Source organism: Anabrus simplex, chromosome 4 (genome assembly GCF_040414725.1).
Source record: "Anabrus simplex isolate iqAnaSimp1 chromosome 4, ASM4041472v1, whole genome shotgun sequence".
NCBI classification, from domain to species: Eukaryota; Metazoa; Arthropoda; class Insecta; order Orthoptera; family Tettigoniidae; genus Anabrus; species Anabrus simplex.
In genome coordinates, this window is record NC_090268.1 from 262,021,674 (window position 1) to 262,042,514 (window position 20,841).

At 37.9% G+C, this 20,841-nt stretch overlaps 1 protein-coding gene across 3 annotated transcripts in view; it reads left to right on the forward strand.

Annotated features, from left to right (window-relative positions):
- The window catches only part of Mgtor (Megator), a 546,425-nt gene that overhangs the window by 296,889 nt on the left and 228,695 nt on the right, over positions 1 to 20,841 (forward strand). For all 3 annotated transcript variants that reach the window (XM_067145519.2, XM_067145521.2, XM_067145520.2), the window contains exon 23: positions 3,184 to 3,344. In XM_067145519.2, the coding sequence (XP_067001620.2) occupies positions 3,184 to 3,344 (161 nt within the window). The remainder of the gene's footprint in view (positions 1 to 3,183; positions 3,345 to 20,841) is intronic.

Here is a 20,841-nt window from a genome sequence, read left to right on the forward strand (position 1 = left end):
AAATGACTAGAGATAAGAAGTTCATATTTACAGGACATGTGCGTTAGTATGTTCTGAAGAAATGGTTTTCATTTGAACCATGTCGGCCCTCAGGTTCAAGGTCCGCATTGATATCTCAGCTCACCACCATAGACTGGTAAAATATGCTTGCGGCTCTCATTGTCGTTATAAACTGATGGTAATGGATCGGCGTAACTTCAGCAGACGTGCAGGATGCCTCACAGACATATGCGTGAACCGCACTGTCAAATGAGTGAGTTTGAAAGTGGGTGCATTAATTGGCATGAGAGAACGTGATGCATCCATCCGGGAAATTGCTGCTCTTTTGGGACGAAGTGTGTTGGCGGTGCAACGGGTGTGTACAGAATGGTTCACAGGCGGCCGTAGAACACGATGAAATGGGTCTGGTTGCACCAACCAGACCCCCACCCCCGAGAAGATTGTCACTTCATCTGAGTGGCATTGCAGGGCAAATCTATGTCCTCCTTGGCTCTGGCGCAACAGTGTAACACATCCTACACTATCAGGAGTGACAGTCCGTTGCCATTTATTACAGTCTGTTTGTAAATTATGGCTGCACATAGGGGGAGAGGCATCGCATTGACTGCATTCGCACAAGACATACAGCGCCAACTCAGGGCCTTATGTGTTGGGGTACTATTGAGTACAACCACAAATCATAGTTGGTGCGTGTCCACGGCACTGTGATCAGTTGTGACCTATGTGAATGACATTCTGCGACCCGTAGCCATTCCCTTTCTGCACATCATTCAAAACACCATATTTCAGCTGGACAATGTGCGACCACATTTTGCTGCACGAACACGTGCCTTCTTGTTGTCGCAGGATGTGAGACTGTTGCCCTGGTCCGCCCGATCACCGGATTTGTCGTCAATTGAAAATATGTGGGATACGGTGAAGCGACGGATGCGGAGCTGTGACCCAATGCCAACCACTAATGATGAACTGTGGAACCAGGTGAATACAGCATGGATGGCTATACCCCAGGACGCCAATCACACCTTATACATGTCGATGCCCTTACACGTTGAACAAGGAACCGGTGCTCGTGGAGAACCCAGTGCCTACTAGGCAACAGGACACATGCTGAGCCTAGGTGACTGAAATGCTAATCGTTTCTGCAGAACATACTAATGAACATGTGCTGTGAATATGAACTTCCTATCTCTAGTGTTTCAAATCTGTAGTGTTTCAAGGTGTTCTGTTTTTTATGAAAATGAGTGTATTTCAAGCATGTGTAGAGAAATGATAACCTCCTCGCTATAAATTTACATGTGAATAGCCTTTCAAAAATTTTACCAGACGTGAGAAAATATAAACTATTCTCTGAAATCAGTGCTGCACTCTTCTGTATCGTGAGTTCTATTGCATTCTTACTTAATATATAGTATTAAAATTAAGCAATAATTTACTTTAGCCTTCATTTCTAACGAGTTAACTACTGCTATCGGTCACGTTATTTATGTATTTATTACGAAATCGTGTTCTGTTTCTTTTCTAATTTTCTTTGCGGAGCAGCATTCGTCGGGTATTATAATTGACTCCGACATTGCCTTCAAATGTCGACATGAGAGCTTACAAATGCAAATAGGAGGAAATGATACCGAAGATGATTGATCACATTGTGTGGCAAACGTTTGTTTTCTTATTCAAAGTGTGTCACCTAACATAACTTAACCGTACTATATGTATTATGAAAACATTTTTCAAGCGCCAGTAGAGAAATGATAACCTTCTTGCTATAAATTTACATGTAGCCTTTTCGAAATTTAACAGATGCGAGAAATTATAAAGCAACCTCTAAAACCAATGATGCACTCTGCTGTATCTTAGGTATATCCCATTTTTTCAGTATATAGCATTAAAATTAACAGATCGTTCATTTTAGCCTGTATTTCTAATTAGTTAACAACTGCTATTGGATACGTTATTTACGCATTTATTACGAAAGCATGTTCTTCTCTTTCATTTCGATTTTACTTTAAGGAACAGCAGTCGACGGGTGTTTTTAATTGACTCCGACATCAAATTCGAATTCACAATTAAGTATTTTTTTTTTTTCTTTCTTCCACCTAGTCGATACAATGATTGCTTAAGGCAATTTTTAATGGTCAAAAGTGGTACATGTTTCGTATATTATCAACATCTTCAGCCACATAACACTGTTTCTGAAGATGTTGATAATATACAATTTTAAGGACACTTCCTCTAAAGCATTACTTTGTCAATTTTATATATTTTTCATCTAAACAGTGTTATGTGGCTGAAGATGTTGATAATATACGAAACATGTACCACTTTTGACCATTAAAAATTGCCTTAAGCAATCATTGTATCGACTAGGTGGAAAATAAATAAATACTTAATTGTGAATCTATTGAAGTGCGATACGGACCATGAAGCTGATTTTATGTAATCAAATTCGAATGTCGATGAGAGGACTCGCTAGTAGACGGCGAGAAAATGATGCCGCGGATGATAGTTTGCATGCTGTATAATTGCTGGGGTGCATAAATATCGGTAACGGAAAAGATCATGCATGCTTAATCGCTTGTAATAACGGATGTGTCAGTGATAGAACTTTAGCTGTAACCAAAGGATAATACACAGTTCAATATTGGAATTTTCAAGCAAGAGACAAAAAACTGTTGTTTTAGCGGGGTTCTCGTTGTATGCCGTTTTTGCTATAGTGGACTTCTACCGTACTTGTGCCCACAGTTAAAAAAGAATGGGAGTCCAGTAATGAATGCCATCAAGAAAGAAAATATCATTGCATACTTTTGTGCTGTTTGCAGGTGTTGATAAAATTTATTGTGTATTGAAGTCGGCAACGACCCATTGGGCATATATTGTTGAAGACCACAGTTAATTCGTTCCCAATCCCAGACCTTCCCATTCCACTGTTACTAGACACGTGTGTGTGTGTGTGTGCGCGCGCCTTAGAGAAGGAGCAAACATCTGTATGAACATAGTATTGTTCATACTTTGTTTGCAGTGACTTGCAGATGCATTACTGAAAGACTTCTGTCAGTAATGAAAATAAATGTGTTGGAGTATGTTTTTATGTATGTCCTGGTAAATGTTTCAGTAAAATGTGTGTTAATGTGTATTTATGTCTCATGTTTTCAATACTGTTTCATTGCATTACGATTTTTTGTTTAGAGGAAGGAAATGTGCGTATGACAGCATTGAAGAACCAGTATGAGAGCCGAATTGCACGTTTGGAGAAGGAGAATGCTGATGTTAGAGCTGAGAAACAGCGTGAAATTGAGGCTTTGAATGGTCGATTACTTCAGCTTCAGCGTCAATTAGATAAATTGCAGGTAATTTTTTGTTATTTTCTCATATGATTGCTGGTGTAGTTCTATGGTTAACAAGGAGAGTGCCTTAGCAGTAGAGAGATTTTTGGATGAAATTCTCCTCCCCACCATCCTCTTCATGTCGATGGTGTTCTGGCAAAAGGTTGTAATCCACATTTTTTAAAAATTTGTTTTTGTACTTATTTCAATTGATTTTTGTCTTCCACATATACTGGCAAAAGATCATATGATGCAGGTAACCAGAAATATATTTTATTAAGGTTTTAAATTAAATGTCTTATCCAACGAGTGGTCAGATTTGAAACAGGCAAAAGGTCGTAACCCATTTCCTCATGGAATACGCTTACTTGAGAAGAACCATCACAAGGATTTGTAACTGGCAAGAGGCTGTAACCCACAACAGTAGTATGATACATAATTAATTGTACTATTTTTAGAATGGAAAAGAACAGACAAAATGACGTGAAAGCACAGCAGTATTTTAGAAAAATTTGTAATAAGCCTAATTATAACATTTTTGAACTAATTATTTAGAAGAATACTGTTAATAAGTTGTTGTGATTCTATGTTGGCACGCTTGTCCAGTAATGAATGGTTGGAACGACAATACAAGAGGAATGAAATATTGTTAGAATATTTAGCAGATGCATCAAATACAACTCTTGTTTTGGTAGTTGAGCTACTAAGATTAAAACCTGGATAATGGGGTAGATAATAGCTTCCACCTTCATCATTCAATACAAGAGGATCTTTACTCTATTATTCTAAGATTTAGAATGCAAACCTCTTCCTTCACTGCAGATATTGCTAAAATGTATTGGCAACTCATGGTGCATGCAGATGATAGGAAAGTTCAGTGGATTATCTGGAGGGAATTTCGTAGGGACCCACCCTGTCATATGGTAACATATGGTACAGCAGCAGCACCCTTTCTAGTCACCAGATGCATGCAGCAACTTGCTGAAGATGAAGAATCGAAGAATACTCTCATAAGGCAGAATGGAGACATGTTCTTACCAGTTGCAAACCAGCAGATTTAATATCCAGAGGTGTTGCTCCAGGACAACTATGATGTATGAACCTGTGGTGGCACGGACCATCTTGGTTTACTGAGCCCACTGAATCATGGCCAGATACAATCTCATCCCATGCAGAAGAGGAACTACCTGAGTCACGAAGTACACTTCCCGTAGTCATGTTGATAGGTACCAGTTGGGATGAATTTATGATAAAGTACTAGTCACTGCCCCGACTGGCGCAAGTTACTACATATTGTTGGCAATTCATTCACTATAGTGCCAGTCAACACAAGAAGTTAGGGATACTAAGTGCACAAGAGCTGCAGATGGCCTTGCACTACCATATCAAATTTGTACAACAAATGTGTTATGGTCAAGAGATAGCCAAGCTCAACTCTAAATGCTGCATCTCAGGGAAGAGTAAATTTGCAAATTTACACCCTGTCTTAGATGATAAGGGAATGCTAAGAGTAGGAGGATGACTTGGTAAATTCACATCTACCTTACATGATACTAAGCACCAGCTTATCCTTCCTCCCCAGCATGCTTTCACAAACCTTGTTGTGATGGCAGAACGCATTAGGCTTTAGTATGCAGGTGTTCAATTAGTAATTGCATCATTCTGAAGGAAATAGGCCTTTCAACAGAAGACACCACAAATAAGATAAAATTGAATACAAAACTCAAGAATACAAACCTCCGCTTTACCCTTACACAAAACAAACCAACAACACGCACATTTTCAACTGAGGAAAGGGCACGAAGAACGGAGCGTCTGAAGAAGTACTGGGAGGACCGCAAAGCTCGAACAATCCCTTCAAGGAGACCTGAACGACGGACTGACTAAAGTGATCCTATGTGGTCATAAAAGAATAATAATAATAATAATAATTGCATCATTAAGAGAAAGATTCTGGATTCCCACGGCTAAGGCAGTTGTTCGAAGAGTCATCCACATATGTCTAACCTGTTTTAGATTCAAGGCGTGAACAGCTGATGGGGCAGCTCCCAGTGACCAGATTGCAAAAATGTTGCCCATTTCTTAATGTAGGAGCTGATTATGCTGCTCCTTTCTTTGTCAAGAGGGGAAACATAAGAAGCAAACAGACAATGAAGAGTTATTTATCTGTCTGGCTGTCAAGGCTCTTCACCTGCAGGTGGTGAGTGACCTCTACTGATGCCTTCATGGCAGCCCTGAGGAAATTCATAGCTGGAAGTGGAATGTGCTCCATCATCTAGAGTGATAATGGCACTAATCTCATTGGTGCCAAGAGAAGAATGCAGCATCTGTGAAAACTATTCCTTTCAACCAGTTTTTTGTGAAGAGATGAGGAGCTTTATTAGCGATGGAAGGCATCAGATGGCACTTTGTACCTCTCAGTTCTCCACATTTTGGCAGACTTTGGGAAGCAGCTGTCAAATCCATGAAATACCACTTGAGGAGAGTTACAGGTAATGTGCTACTGACATTTGAGAAGCTATGTACCCTTACTGCACAGATGTCTTAATTCTCGCCCCTTATCTGCCTTATCCAATGATCCTAATGACCTCGATTATTTATCACCTGCTCACTTCCTAATTGGTGCCCCCCCCTCCTTACAACCCTTCCTTAGCTTGACGTTACTGACCTGCCCATCTACAAATTGTCTCGATGGCAGCGTATCCAGACAATGCAGCAGTTGTGGAAAATGTGGTCTGCCAATTATCTGAATTCACGGCAGCAGAGGAAGAAATTGACCTGTCCCAAGGAGAACCTAACTACTAGAACAGTTGTTCTCCTGGAGGAGGACAACCTTCCTCCTCTTTGTTGGAAGTTGGCTGTGATGGAGACGGTCCACCCTGGAACGATGAACTCGCACGAGTGACTACCATCAGAACAAACAGTGGTCTTTTTAAACAACCTGTTAAGAAGTTAATTCCATTACCTCTTGAACACTAAACAGGATTGTTGTGGCTATCACTGTAGTGTGTGTGTGTGTGTGTGTTTCATGTGAACATTTGTTTCTTTTATTCTTTTCATAGTGTATGATTATGGTGTTGTGTTTCGTGACTTGAACTGAGAAGTCTACAGTAGTTCATTTCTTCTTAATTTCATACTGTATAATAAGGATGGGGACACAGTCAAACTGTTTAGTACCTTCTGTTAACAGTGTAGTAAATATTTTTGTTGCTTGTGTTGCGTGTGTTTATATGCATTTTTTTTTTTTCAAATGCTCATCTTGTGTTGGTTACTGAACCTGAACTCTGTGTGTCAGTGCCTGTGTGGTGCTTGAATTGAATAGAACTGTCATGAGGGCATATCAGGCATTTTAATTCTGTTGAATCATGCCCTTCAGTCTGTATCCATTTTGAAAGCCTCACCCGGAAGTGGTATGGATGGAAGAGGATGAGTGACGGTTATGCTTGGGCGCCTCTCGTTGTGTCTAGCGAAATGAGATGAGAGGATGTAACTGACTGTTATCAAGGAAACTGCACATCAGTAGCTAATATTCTGTATTTATAATGTGTCATATAAGTGTTGTAAGTGTAATAAATGTGATTTAATCAAGTGAGTGACTTACGTTCAAAGAGAATTCCACCTTTACAATACAAATTAAATTTGTTCCTTTCAGAATAACATTAAATCATTGTACATGCACATGGTACATCTTTCTTTCAACATGTAGTTCAACTCAAGGTGACACACAGGCTGATCAGGTTGATGTGAGACCAGCAAGGATACTTCTTCATTTGTAACATCTTTATTAAACCAAGCTTGCTATTCAGCTTGCAAAACTTTTAAGTTCCCCTTCGAAAATAGTCTAATCTAACAGGAACCACAGCCTTCAGAAGTGTTGAACATATTTTTTTAAGTGCTATTGGTGCTTTCACGGCCTGTACTTGTAGACACGATACTGTATTGGCTTTTGGGCTTATGCCGTGTCAAGCAGCTGACCGAACCATCAGAACCAGTCTAAGCGGTTCACATAACGTGTGTACGTAACATATGACATTGACAGGTGTATGGCATAGACACAAGCCTGGAATGAAACATCTGGCGACAAGGAACGTACTAATTTGGAAAACACCGAAACGAGATAACAATAGTGAAGAAACAGGTAGTTACGTAGGTAGTTCCCTTCCCTGTCCTTTGATAATCTTGATTTCTCTTCAAAATTTGTGGCAAATTTCAAATCAGCACCTGTAAGAATTTTGAGTTTTAGCATCAAGTTATTTCTTCTAAAAGAGTATTCCCTTAAAAATATGAGACCACCTTCTTCAGGGATATTAACCCATATATGCCTGTATCTTTTTTATATATTTTTTTTTTGTGATATTCAACTAAAGTAGTCCTTAGAAGTACAGAACTCATACTACATGCGTTAAATAATGTTATTTGTATAAGTTGTTTTATTAATATGAGCCTAACGACCCGGTGGGCAGATACTGTGTCTTTAGAAATGAAGTTGACTTTCTTTATTTCTTTGGCCATTTTTCAGTTCATTCATACAACAATTGCTCATTTGACACTTTCTACTAATATTTGATTATAAAACGTGGTTGAGCCAATCGCTGATCCAAATGCTCCATTATTCCATACCATACTTAATAACAACATATTGTGATAGATGATGTTCCTTTCCTATCTCTACAGTTATTTGATTCTTTATCCAGGTTGTTCAAAAATTTAGTCTGAATCCTCTTAAGCAATGTGGAATTTTAAAAACTTATGATGGAGCGCAATGCCACACTTTATACAGGTCTTTGTTGTGTTATTTTGACAAACAGCATACCGCCATCATGGTTGCTGCACTACAATGAGATGGTCTGCCTTTTCTTTTCATACTGATGTCGGTATTATCCGAGGAGTAACTAGGAGGCGATTTGGTCCTAGAAGCGATCTTGGTGAGCCATATTTCATTAGAAGTGACCTTGCAACTTCTCTGCAGAACTTAAAAATATCTGAGGGTCCCATTGCTTTTGTGAGTTGAAAGGCATTGTTCTGTGCTACGTCAAAAATTCAGAAGATTATAAGGATATACCACTTCTTTCCTCTGATTGCAAATCATGTAAGTGAAAATATTGGCATCCATGTGATCAACACTCCCCATGTAGGTGCTGTACTTTTTAGCTACATTTATTTGAACTACATCAATCTTACTCTTAGTAACGGCAGAATAGCGCCTCACAGTTCCTAAGGAATGTATGCCAAATTTACTGGAGAGGAGGGTAAGAACACTATTGTCATACCAGCGTACAGCACAAATCTTGTTCGCTTCATGTACACAGCTGTCATAAGAACCTTGCTCCAATTCTTTCATGTGTTTTTCTTTCATTAGAAGACACTTATTGACACGGTTTATTCGGGCAATGCCAGTGAACTTGACGTCCTTCGATTGCAGTAATGAAATCATTTGAGGTGAACTGAAAAAGTTTTTACAAAAGACAGGTGGCTCTACAGATATATCAATAGAGCCCACTACGTCGTCATCAAGCAGAGGATCAAGTTGCTCGAGTATTTCAAAAGTAGTCAGACTTCGGGAAGCCCTGGAAAACAACACAAAACCATAAACCCATAAGGGGGAAAAAAAAAAAAAGTTTGACATGATAATAATATAATTATTTATAGATTTTTTCAGAAGATAATATGCTTTTGAGCTTCATAGTACTAGAAAATCATTGAAACTGAGGACTTTGAAAAGAAACCAACTGCTACGATATTTGCCCGCTGGGTCGTTAACGACCCAGGCAAATTTGACTGTCAATAAACCAATGTTTTTGACTCAACAGAAAAAATTTCCTATATAGATATCTAATATGAATATACTTTCACCCAAAACCAATCACTGAACTATATATAACATGCCATTTGTGAACGATACTTAAATTTTTCCTCAGTACTTTATCTTCTGTGGAACACGGATGAGAGCATGCATGTATAAATAACGAAACAACACGCACGTTGTTGTCGAGAAAGGTGCCGAAATTTCGAAATACAAACAATAATGCATAAGGTAACACTGTGGAGCATTATTGTAATAATTCAGACTTACGAAGCGTGAGTAGGGGATGCGCACCCATGGGTTGTTAACGACCTGGCGGGGGCATATAAGGGTTAATAGACAAAAGTTATATCTGTTGAATGATTGAAAAAGATGTCTGATTTTAAGTGAAAGCAACTGCAATGCAGCAGTCACCTGATGTTGAAGTCAGTGAATTACTACTTCTACTATTCTATGCTAAAATTTGTTATGAATGTACTTTCATTAGTATATCTAGCCCAGAAGTTCACGATCACTTGTATTATTGATGTAATTATAAACACTAATTTTAATACCTTAGAACAAATATAAATGCCACAAGCACCGAACCTATATCAAGCACTAAGAAATAAGAAGTTAGAAGGTGTCCAACAGTCGGCTATACACTGATTCAGGTGGAGATTGTCAATACAGAATGAACTTAATACATAGGCCTACATACAATTTGCTGATATCAATATCCAGTAATATTACATGAAAATACACTGGAGAGGTTTTAATTGAAGCACATCTCTGAAGTTAATCTTGGGGCTAAAGTGAATACCTACAGGTCTTTTTAATAACCAACAAACCCCTTAACAGTGGAGAAGTCGTCGCCATAAGACCTAACTGTGTCGGTGCGGCGTAAAGCCAATAATAAAATTTAAAAAAAAAAACAGTGGAGAAGTCAGTCAAGAACCACTGATAGAACCCAGTGAAGCAGTAAGTAAAAATGCCACTTCCTATATTGTGCCTGTCAATTTCAGTCAGTCACCACTGATCTGCATTTAGGACAGTCCCCCAGGCGGCAGATGTTACCTGTAGTACGTGAACCTTTTCGTGAGCCCAAGTTCCCATGCAGCAATGTGGAGCTCAGTGTACTATAGTTTGTTCTTATGGGCTATGGTTCATCTTTTTAGTACAGTGGAAACTCATGTGGTAATCACTCCTAATTCTTGTGTGATAATTGTGGACCTCTTGTTTTGTTGTGCTTGATAAACAGAATAGAAATCTGAAATGAAACCATGCTGTAATAATACACTTGAGCAAATTTATTACATACACATGTGCCATAAGTCAGTAAGAACACACAAAGGCTAGGTCTGCGAACCTTATCCAAGTCGAGACAAGACTTTTTAGGTTAGGTTCATAACAAAATATTTTTCAATTTTAACTGATTCTCACTGTTAGAAACTTATCATAGAAACAACATTAAAATTAACACTTACCCAATCAATTGTGAAACTCTTGTCATAAGGTCCATATTACTACGGGTGATAACTTCGTCGTCTTCCTTTTTCAATACCTCGTAGCAATGTTTGAATTGATTTTTGTAAATGAGGTAACGTGCTTTCCTTTTCGGAGAAGTTCGTGGTGATTTTTCTTGCTTCTTAGACATCCTAATTGAATTCTATACACAAGTAACTTTAACAGTGCTGCACTGGCAATACGTAATTCTGGCAGTTCACGAAATGAATCATGCCTGTATAATGCCAACGTGCCAGATTAACAGTAACTGTAAGACGTATCGGCAAGTAGGGTCCTAAACTGTATGGTTAGCAACACTGAATGAAACTCAACAGTTGGAAAAGTAACTATAAATCACTACCTTGAGCATTATCAGGGAAGAAAGAGTAAGGTTGCACCCTTTGTGTATAGGCTTACGTGCTCAGGATTATAGCACCGGATGCTCTACCTGAAAATGAAGAAGATGGTTAATGCTTCTGAATAAATTGTGTAACAACTTAAACTTAACCAAGGAAAAAGTTACCTAATCCAACAACAAAAAAACAAAAAACAAATGCCAATCCTTTTCGGAAAGAATGAAATCTTTCATGTACTGCTAGTGAATTTTGTCAGAAAGTTTATTTTTCAGATGTAACTTGTATGGTATTTTTGAATAATTAATTATAATGATATCTGTCTTTGTGACGTTATAATTGAAAATAAAGAAATAAAATAAACATTTGTTAAAATAACTAGACATTTTGTCGGAATGTGTGCTCTCTATTTCTATAATTTAACACCTCCAAATCATTTTTCTGTTCTCAAAAAGTATACGATTTGTAGGTTGCGACCTTTTGCCAGAACACCATCGATGTTTATCATGTGGAGTTGTATTGCCTGCTCTGAAATGCTGTTTGCAAGATTTGTCACAATGTATGTAAGACATCAGGTGTTATGATACACAGGCTGTATATAATTCTTCAGCCTTTCCTTTTGATTGTCCTTCTTGGGACTTCTGCTCTTTTTTTTTTTGTAACACAGTTATTGTGTTGTGAAACCTAGCCATACCATCTCAAGCATTTTCACATTATTAAAATAAGACATTCACAACCACTAAGTGACAATTTATGTGTTAAAGATGCAGTAGCAAGTCGTTTTATAATTATTATAAGCTGACTGACGTGTTTCAGTCTTGCATCTAAGATCGTTTTCAGACCAATAACGATCACTAGCAGTTGTCTCTTGATTGTAATTTATTCCAGGGCCTCCAGAATCAAAGAGAAAGATGTTGAAGACTTCACATTGAAAACTGAAGTGGTGAGGGTGACTTACACCATGAACTGAGCATTTTAGTGCATTTTCATATTTTTATACAAAATTAACTCATAACATTACTTACAGTCCCAAACCTATTTTGAATTCAGCAACATTTCAGCTTTACATGCATACTTGGATAGCAAAATCTTTAATTTTTATAAATGAATTTAAAAACACTTTACCTACTTTCATTTTTTCATTTTCACAATACATATTAAACTCATGAAAAGTAGATAGTCACACACACCATGATACATTTACAAAACACAACATACTGTACATAGTAATCATTGAGAAATAAGAAAAATTCACATTAATTTAAATTATTAGTGAAAATTGGCTCTTAGTATGAAATAATTCAAAACAGTTAGGGAAAGAAAGCCGGCATTACATTGCTCAAATAGTGACGAGTCTCTTTCTGCACTGACTTCCCTAGTATAGCTTTGCCACTTTCAGCACAAACTTTACATTTTCTCTGTGGTATCTGAGATTTCTCAGTTGCGGGAATTTTCTTCGGAAAATGCTTTGCCAACAATTGATTCACAGGAGAAGCTGCATTGAAATCTCTGTTCAACTGCACACCACCTTTATGAACTAACATTTGCACTAGTTGTGCGATGTAGTCAAAGGGATGAACTGACTCTTAATCTTATTTGCTTATGCAAAATAAAAGAGCTTACTACAGTTATGACGTCGATCAAACGGATATTAGCTCCAACATTTGATCTTTACGGTCTATCCCAGTTTTGTTCTGATTGATGTCAATGATAGCATCAGACTCCATTTTTTAACAATACCACGTTTATTTTTCATGGGAACATTGGTGGCAGTCGTTCTGTGCTTAGTTAAAAGTAATGGAATATCTCCAGTGTCTTTTCCATTTTAGAAAAAATAAATGTTCATTCCATTGAAAGGAGAGTTCATTCTCTTTTAGTTTTTGATCTATTAAATCAGCTGGGAGTACTACGATTTTTCATGACAGTTCCAATGGCAAAAGTCTTTATATTCCGCAGTTTGTCTAGTAAAACAGGATTTGTATAAAAGCGATTCATGAGAATTGTACGGTCTTTATGAAAATAATCTGCACAGAGTCATTGCATCAACTGTGATATACTGTATTCCACATTACCAATTGAGCTTATGTAATTTTGCAGATCAACATGTATCCTATCTTAGCAGCACAGAGTGCATAGAATTTTATGCCGTATTTGTGTGGTTTGGGGCAATGATTACTGAATGACAGATGAAATGAAATGTTTTTCATGTAAACTTTGATACTTATTCTCCCTCTAAATGGACGTATTCCCTCGTCAGCTGTGAGATTCTGTGATGGAAAAAAAAGTAATTTACTTTCTTTCACAAATCTGTTAAAAAAATGGCCTAATCTTGTGCAGAGGGTCATTGTTAGATTCAGACCGGGGTACAAAGGTGGTATTGTCAACAATATGTAACATGCTGGCGATTGATAAGAAACGATCTCGTGACATCAGTTTAGAAGCAATACAGGTTTATTTGTCTAATAATCTTTCAATATGGGCTTTTTCATAAGACATGTGTAAAGCTATGGCAAAGAATTTGTACAGTTCGTTTAGTTTTATAGAAATGCATTTATTCCGTATATCATTTCCAGTTTGCCTTCTGTGCGTAACTTGTCAATTAACTGACTGGTGTAATGATTAGTTTCAATTTTGATCGTTTTAAACAAATCATCACTGAATAAAAACGTGAAGAAATTCATTGCTGTTCAGAATTCATCAGTTGAAGTTTGTACACCAGGTAATTCATCAAACACACAATGTTGAGGCTGCCTGTCATCGTAAGTTAACCACTCTCTATTTCTTGGGGACTTGGTTGTGGCTACACGCGGTTGCACTTGAGAGTTAGCATGTATTTCAACACCCTCATCCCAAGATGCATTTTCAAGGCCAAGGAAAATCTCATCTAAAGAAAAAGTATGTAAACATCCGGATACTAGAAACCACATGGGTACAAGTGCAGTTATAGCTAAAACTGATAGGGGAAATGTAAGATTTAAATTTACTAGCTAGTATCTTAGTTTTCTTCATCCAAATTTTCATCATTGAGGTCTGAGTCTATGATTACACTGGGAAACCATGCGTGAACTATTCAGTCGCTAGTTGACCATGCCAGCCCTTGCGGCTGTGAAGCTGCTTTGGTAGTACCAACTTAGTATAACACACACACACACACACACACAATTAGTTTCGATGATGTGCTTCTGCATTCGTTAAAATGCTGAATACAAAAGAATTACGATTTTACTCGAACTTAGCAAATGTGAAGCACACTGTAGAGACACCAGTGTGAGTGTAAGTACAGAAGGCTACCCTCGCATGTTCCGGAAGATGCATTCTATCATGGCGTGAATATATTTTGAATTTAAATCCTGTAAAATACTATATTTTTTAAATGCGAAGTCAGTTTTGAATTAAAAGTCTGAATTTCACTAATGGGACGGACATTGTTCTTCAAATGATGAATTATTCATATTTCGAATTAAACAATTTAAATAACATGCAAAACCGTACCTCATGTTTCTGGGAACAAGAGCTTGTTCAAATTAGGCGGGATTTTGAGTGACCCGAGTTTGAATTATTGAGGTTCTGCTGTACATTAACAAACACCTTGTCTAATGTGTCTAATGTTAGATTCTGTGGAGAATTCTCCAAATATTGTACAATAAAAACAGGAGTCAGGCAGGGAAATGTGTTGTCACCTGTACTATCTAACTGTGCTGTGGAGAAAGTGATTATAGAATGGAGAAAATCAGACTCTAAAGGCAATAAATTGGGATATCAGAAAGATAACATATATATATTGTACCGGGAACTGTTCCAGCCCTGTACATTGTTTTATTGTTGTCGAAACATACGAAAAAGGGACGGCAATAATATCTGTTCGTGCGTCCGACATCTTGTGCTAGCGCAAGGCGAAGCTCCTTGTAGCGAGCTGGACACGTCACGAGCAACGAGTCTGCAGGTGACGTCAGTATCACATGTTACATGCCTCTCCATCGAAGGTACTAGAAAGAAAAGGCCTAACTTTTCAGCCGCTTAAGTTTCGGACATGAGACATATTTCATCATGTAGCTCGTGTTCCAAATGCAAACATATATTAATTTCAGTATATTCCGTCAAGGCATTCTAAAGATATAAGCCAATTTCATCTCTGTGACGTAGCAAGCAGCCTTGAGCCGTACTGAATATAAGCAGAGAGCCAGGCCACAGCAATTCAGTTCACGTCGAGTTCGCACCAAGTTCGCACCAATTTCACATCGAGTTCGCGTCAAGTCTACATTCTTTCACAGCTGGCTAGTATATCACGCTGCGCGCGTCGAACCAAGTATTCCTGCGACTGGACCTCGCACTACTTAGAAAGTTTCGATGGCTAGTTGATACTTAGTCTCTACGATACCAGTGAGTAACCTGTACATTGTGGGACTTGTAATTCGTCTGATATTCAGACTTAGAAAATGAACGTGTGTAATTTCAAAGTCTTAAAGACTTATAGTATTCAGCAACAGTGGTACTTGACACTTAGCAAATATCTTACTTGACGTGTGAATAACCGTTACCAACTTGGGGTTAACATAAATACTTTGCATGGTAATGATCTTGGACTATTTGAACTTTGAATTTCATGAGTGTAGGTTATAACACTTTGATTGTCTTGGGAGCCTAGAACACTGTCATTAGTGTAGAAGAACTGTTCGCGCGTCATCATAACAGGCTGTGCTATTTGAAATTAATGCATGTGGACTAACTGTGTACCCAGTGTTATCGTGAAGTATAGGACTTATACTTGAATAATTGAGGTATTACAAGAGAGAGTTGCTTATTTATTTTGCTGTGAAGTTGAGCAATTACAAACTGTGTTCCAAATGTAAGTTAATTTAACCCTACGAACAGTGAGCAGTAAGCGGTTAGATGAACTGTGCCGTGAACGATATTTCTCATGATCGTGATAGACGATAAAAGACTCGCTCCGACGTATTTCTCATCGAAGTGAATGGTGATAAATTGTGAAACAGTCGCCAGTGATAACTGTGCAAAATCAAATAGTGCACGTTATCGACGTAAAACGACGGAGATCGACGTAGAACGGCGGATCAACGGAGATTTGGTACTACACGGGAATGGTTCCAGGGGCGTGGTACCATGGAGCAGCTTGGGGCCTGCTGACAGCCGAATCCCAGATTGCTGTTTGCAGAGTGGTTTTCCACTGTTCGAGAAGGCGTATATCAGGTGATGTCAGTGCTTTTCCATTAAATTCTGACTTTAAGCAGGACCTTTATGAACTAAGTCATTACGAACAAAGAACTTTAAAGAGTTTACTTCGTTAATACTGTTCAAGTAGAATATTAATTTTTTCCAAGTCAAGAAGGACTTTCAACAACAAAGTGCTCCCGTATACTCCCATTTATTAGAACTTTGAGGTATCAGTTAAGTGCACTATTCGTGGTGAAAGTATAACATAAACTCCAAATTTGCCATATTTTTCATAACGTGTGCTCAGAACTTTAAAAGACTAGATTTGATTTCAAGTTTAACACGTTCTCGAGAAGAAATTTGCTTTACTCAATTTATGTAGGAAGTGTAAATATGAAATCGCAAATACCCCTAGAGAGAGAGGCTTTAGGATTTCTCATTTATTTACAACATTCTTGATTTATGACATGAAGAATATGATGGACATATCAAATTGGGAAATATTATTCAGTTAAATTTCATTTGAATTAATTTCGATGTTCTGTTGTTAAAAAAAAAAAAAAAGGAGAATGAGGATTTATTTTCAATTAAATATTCATTACTTGGCGACACAATAGAAGGGCATTCCAAAGAATGAAATAAAGGAATGAAAGACGTAATATCTCTTATTTCGCCTTGCCATCCTCTCTCTGTACCATCTCTTAAGGACTCAGTACCCCTTAGAAAGACCCCATGCCATTAACAGTCAAATTTTCGTGGTACAATATATATATATATATGGCTTGGCTTTCACGGATTATATTCCCTTGATTACGGACACACTAGAGAACGCCAAAATGTAAACCAAAAACTTTCTTTTTTACGAGTTGCTGTACACCATACCGACATAGATAGGTGTTACAGTGACGATGAGACAGAGAAGGGCTAGGAGTGGGAAGGAAGTTGCCACAGCCCTAACGAAGGTACCGCCCCAGCATTTGCCTGGTGTGAAAATGAGAAACCATGGAAAACCATCTTCAGGGCTGCCGACAGTGGGGTTTGAGCCCACTATCTCCCGAATACTGGATACTGGCTGCACTTAAGCTACTGCAGCTACAGAGCGCGGTAATCGAAAACTTAATAGAGTGAGCAGGAAAAAGAGTTTACAAATCTCCTTCCCAAAGAGAGAACTGATTAAAAAGATATTAGATTATCCTGATAAAAATAGTCATAAATCAAAACATAAATCAAAACAAAATCAAAAAGTCAGCTCCTTTAAACAACAAGCAAACATAAACAGCAATGGAAAAGAACAGTTTACAGGTATGAGCAAAGAAGAATGTAGCATTCCAGATCACTAGAAATGTAGTCCCAAAAAAAAAATACAATGTAGTGGTTTGACCTGAGGCTCTTTACGGAGCCAAAAACTAAACCTGATGCGGAAAGGTAAAATAGTAAAATAAACAAAATAATGAATTAGTAAGAAGACTGGTTAGAAGCATACTTGGCCCAAGTAGAAGAGAAGCGGAATACAACTGATCATGGTCTAATGAAGGAATCTATGTACAGGTGGAGAATATTTGCACACATCATGCGTAAAAGATTATTGCAGTTTTTCGGACATTTGAACAGAATGAATAATGACCGATGGACAAAACAAATTTTTAATAAAAAATTATAAAGTTTAAAGTACAGCCAGTATGGTTTACACAGACATGAAATGACCTCAATGAAGAAAACATTGGCATTAAGGATGCACATAATAGGAAGTTCTTTAGGTCAAAATTTAAAAAGTGATCTCCAGGGATGAACAAGAAAGAAACAGAAAGCAGCCAGATAACGTAGAACAGCTCTGGAAACAGATATCAGAACAGACGAAACAGAGTGGGTGGAAAGAAAGAAGGGGCATAGCAAGAGTTGAAGTATTGATTTAACGTGCTCTTAAAAGTGCTTTTTTGATTAAATAAATAAAGCATTATTATTAGTTAGGTATGTTGAAGAAAAAAAAAGATTGTAAGGATTGTATTGTTTTTATCATGTTTTAAACATACTTCTCCAAACAAACACGTATATTGGCTTGAGTTATGAGATATTAAACGATAACTTAGTTAATGATCTTTCATGCTAAATAGTAACAACCATGAATATTTCTCAAGTAAACTCGTGTCCTCATGCCAAGATGGTGCAGCTCTGTTTTTTAGGCACACCCCCAATGCAGGTGAGCTGCTGTCCCTTAAATAAATCTTATATTTTTTCCTTTGTTTTCATCAACAATTTAGAACTTGGCACATGGAGAATTAAAACGTGTACAGTTCTGATACTTTGTGCTTGGGGGTCAAAAATCATAAGACACCGAAGTTAAGAATTCCAAAACGGTGCAAGGTCTACAATAATGAGGGGCAAGTTTACATGAAAATTTGTTATGACCTTGCTGTGAAAGTTGTTAGATCAGAAGGTCGATGACCTTTGTTATACTTAGCTACTGCTAATATTGCTTTGGCTGCTTTCCACACCTTATGTATTTTATCAGGGTCCTTTTCCTCAGTTAACAGTTCACCAGCGTTTAATAAATTCGACACTGGAGAGAAGGGGGTAAATGGGAACGTAACTGCCATTGGGATTCTGCTATATATGTGACTCATGGACTGCAGTGTTGAATGCATAGCTTAACCAATAAAGACAATAATCCTACTTGGTGTGGTTATCAGTGTGATGGGCAATAAATGCTGATTTAAGGTTATGGTTGACTCTTGGCAAACAAAAGATTTATAGAATATGGACTGGTGGTGATATGAAAGATTGAGAGATCAAAACAGAATTGACTGAATAGATTACCATTGTCAGATACAATGAATTTTGGAGGTCCAAAAGAACCGAAAATAGAATTGAGACAATTTAGGTTAGTTTGCACATTGGCTGATCGCTTTGGAAAGATTCAGGTAAAAACAATTGAAACCATCGCCACATACAAATGCAAAACTGTTGCATGTTACAGGAGAGAGGGCTATTAAAATCTGTGAATAATCTTTCCATGGGCTTAGTAGCATGAGAAGACTCTAAAACCCCTTAATGGGTATTTATGGATTATTTTCTCATAGCACATAAAACTTTCCACCAGCTCTCTGATCTCTATCGATTTCCAAACAAGGGAATGCCTAATTTTTTGCCAAGTCTTGAAAATTCCATGATGACCACCGAGCGGTGTCTCATGATAGCGGTGGAACACTTGCAGGGAAAATAATACAAGTTCAGACAAGTTTGAGTTTATGGTCATTATGCACAAGACATCTTTTTGCAATACATACAGTTTGGCAACATTACCATCATTGATCTATTCAATTATAGGTTTGAGTTTATTGTCCTCTCGTTGGACTATAATATCTCAGTAAGGTAATGGGAAGTCGGACAATGTAGCATCAACACCACCTGGATTACACAAACATTGTTCAGGAAAGTTACGAATTTGGATATCCTCAGGTTCATTACGAGGTTCTCCAAACGTACGAGTCAAACTGTCAGCAACTATATTGTCAGTGCCTCTGATATCATGGACCAGAAAGTTGAATGAGAAAATCCTAATCGCCCTACGTGTTAAGCGACCTGATGGGCGTAGCCTACTGAACACCCAGCTTAATGTTTGGTTATCAGTTTCTAGAAGGAAATGGTATGTTGTTTCTGAATTTTTTTAAAGCAAAGATGACACCAGTGCACTCTCATACACTGAATATTCAGATTCAAGAGGGAGCAAAAATATTGGCACCATTTATATTGAATACACATCAACAAAATACGCAGGAAATTAATGCTTACTTCAATCGAGTTTACAGAAAGGATAGATATGCCCTCAAATAAATCATAAATAGCATTGGAAAATACATTTATTTTATTTAATACGATCTCATCAGTAATAACTTCTTTGGGTGACTTCAAGTCATCTGAGCTGAACAGATTCATACCTATTAATTTAATTGCTCACTCGATGACCATTATTAACAGAAACCCTATGCAATTTGGAATGCATTTCTATTACATTTTGGTTGGATGACAATGCAGTTACGGAGGTTAGCAATTCAGCAGTTAGACCACAATACTCAGGACTCAGTACTTGGGTCAGAGGATTTTAGGTGGGAGGTACGGAGGTTTATGCTATTGATCTGTGGTAGTGATGGTTAATTCTAGTTGTTTAATTGTGGTTTGTAGTTCGTGTTGTGTAGGCGGTCCAGAATTTGATACTAATCCGGTTTGGTCTGTCTGTATGCTACTCAATTTGTTCGGTTAAATTGACTGACTGGTGGCTGGCTTTCATGTCAATATAGGTTAGTTAGTGTGTTGCGAATAGTTAGTATACATGTTATTGTGGTCACTTTCTATAAATGGTAACATATTAATGTTTGCCAGAATAAGAGAATGGATTAGGTCATCAGGAGTTGTTGAATATGGGTTGGGTAGGGGAGGGGAAAGGCAGGCTAATAGCCTGGACATCATTAAGGGCTGGTTTACACGGGTAGAGTAGCAAGGCGAGTAGAGTGGATAGTAGAGCTACTAGCATAGTGTAAACGACTGGGATAGTAGCAAGTAGAGTAGAGTAGCTAGTACGCAGTAGAGTAGAGTGGGTTTCCGCTGTGGTAAAGTAACTCTACCACTATCCTACCCCCTCCACTGGAACCGAGCTCCGAGAGCTGGGGGAGAAGGCCGAGCACGCTCGATTTTTCAGTTGGCGCGTCATTTG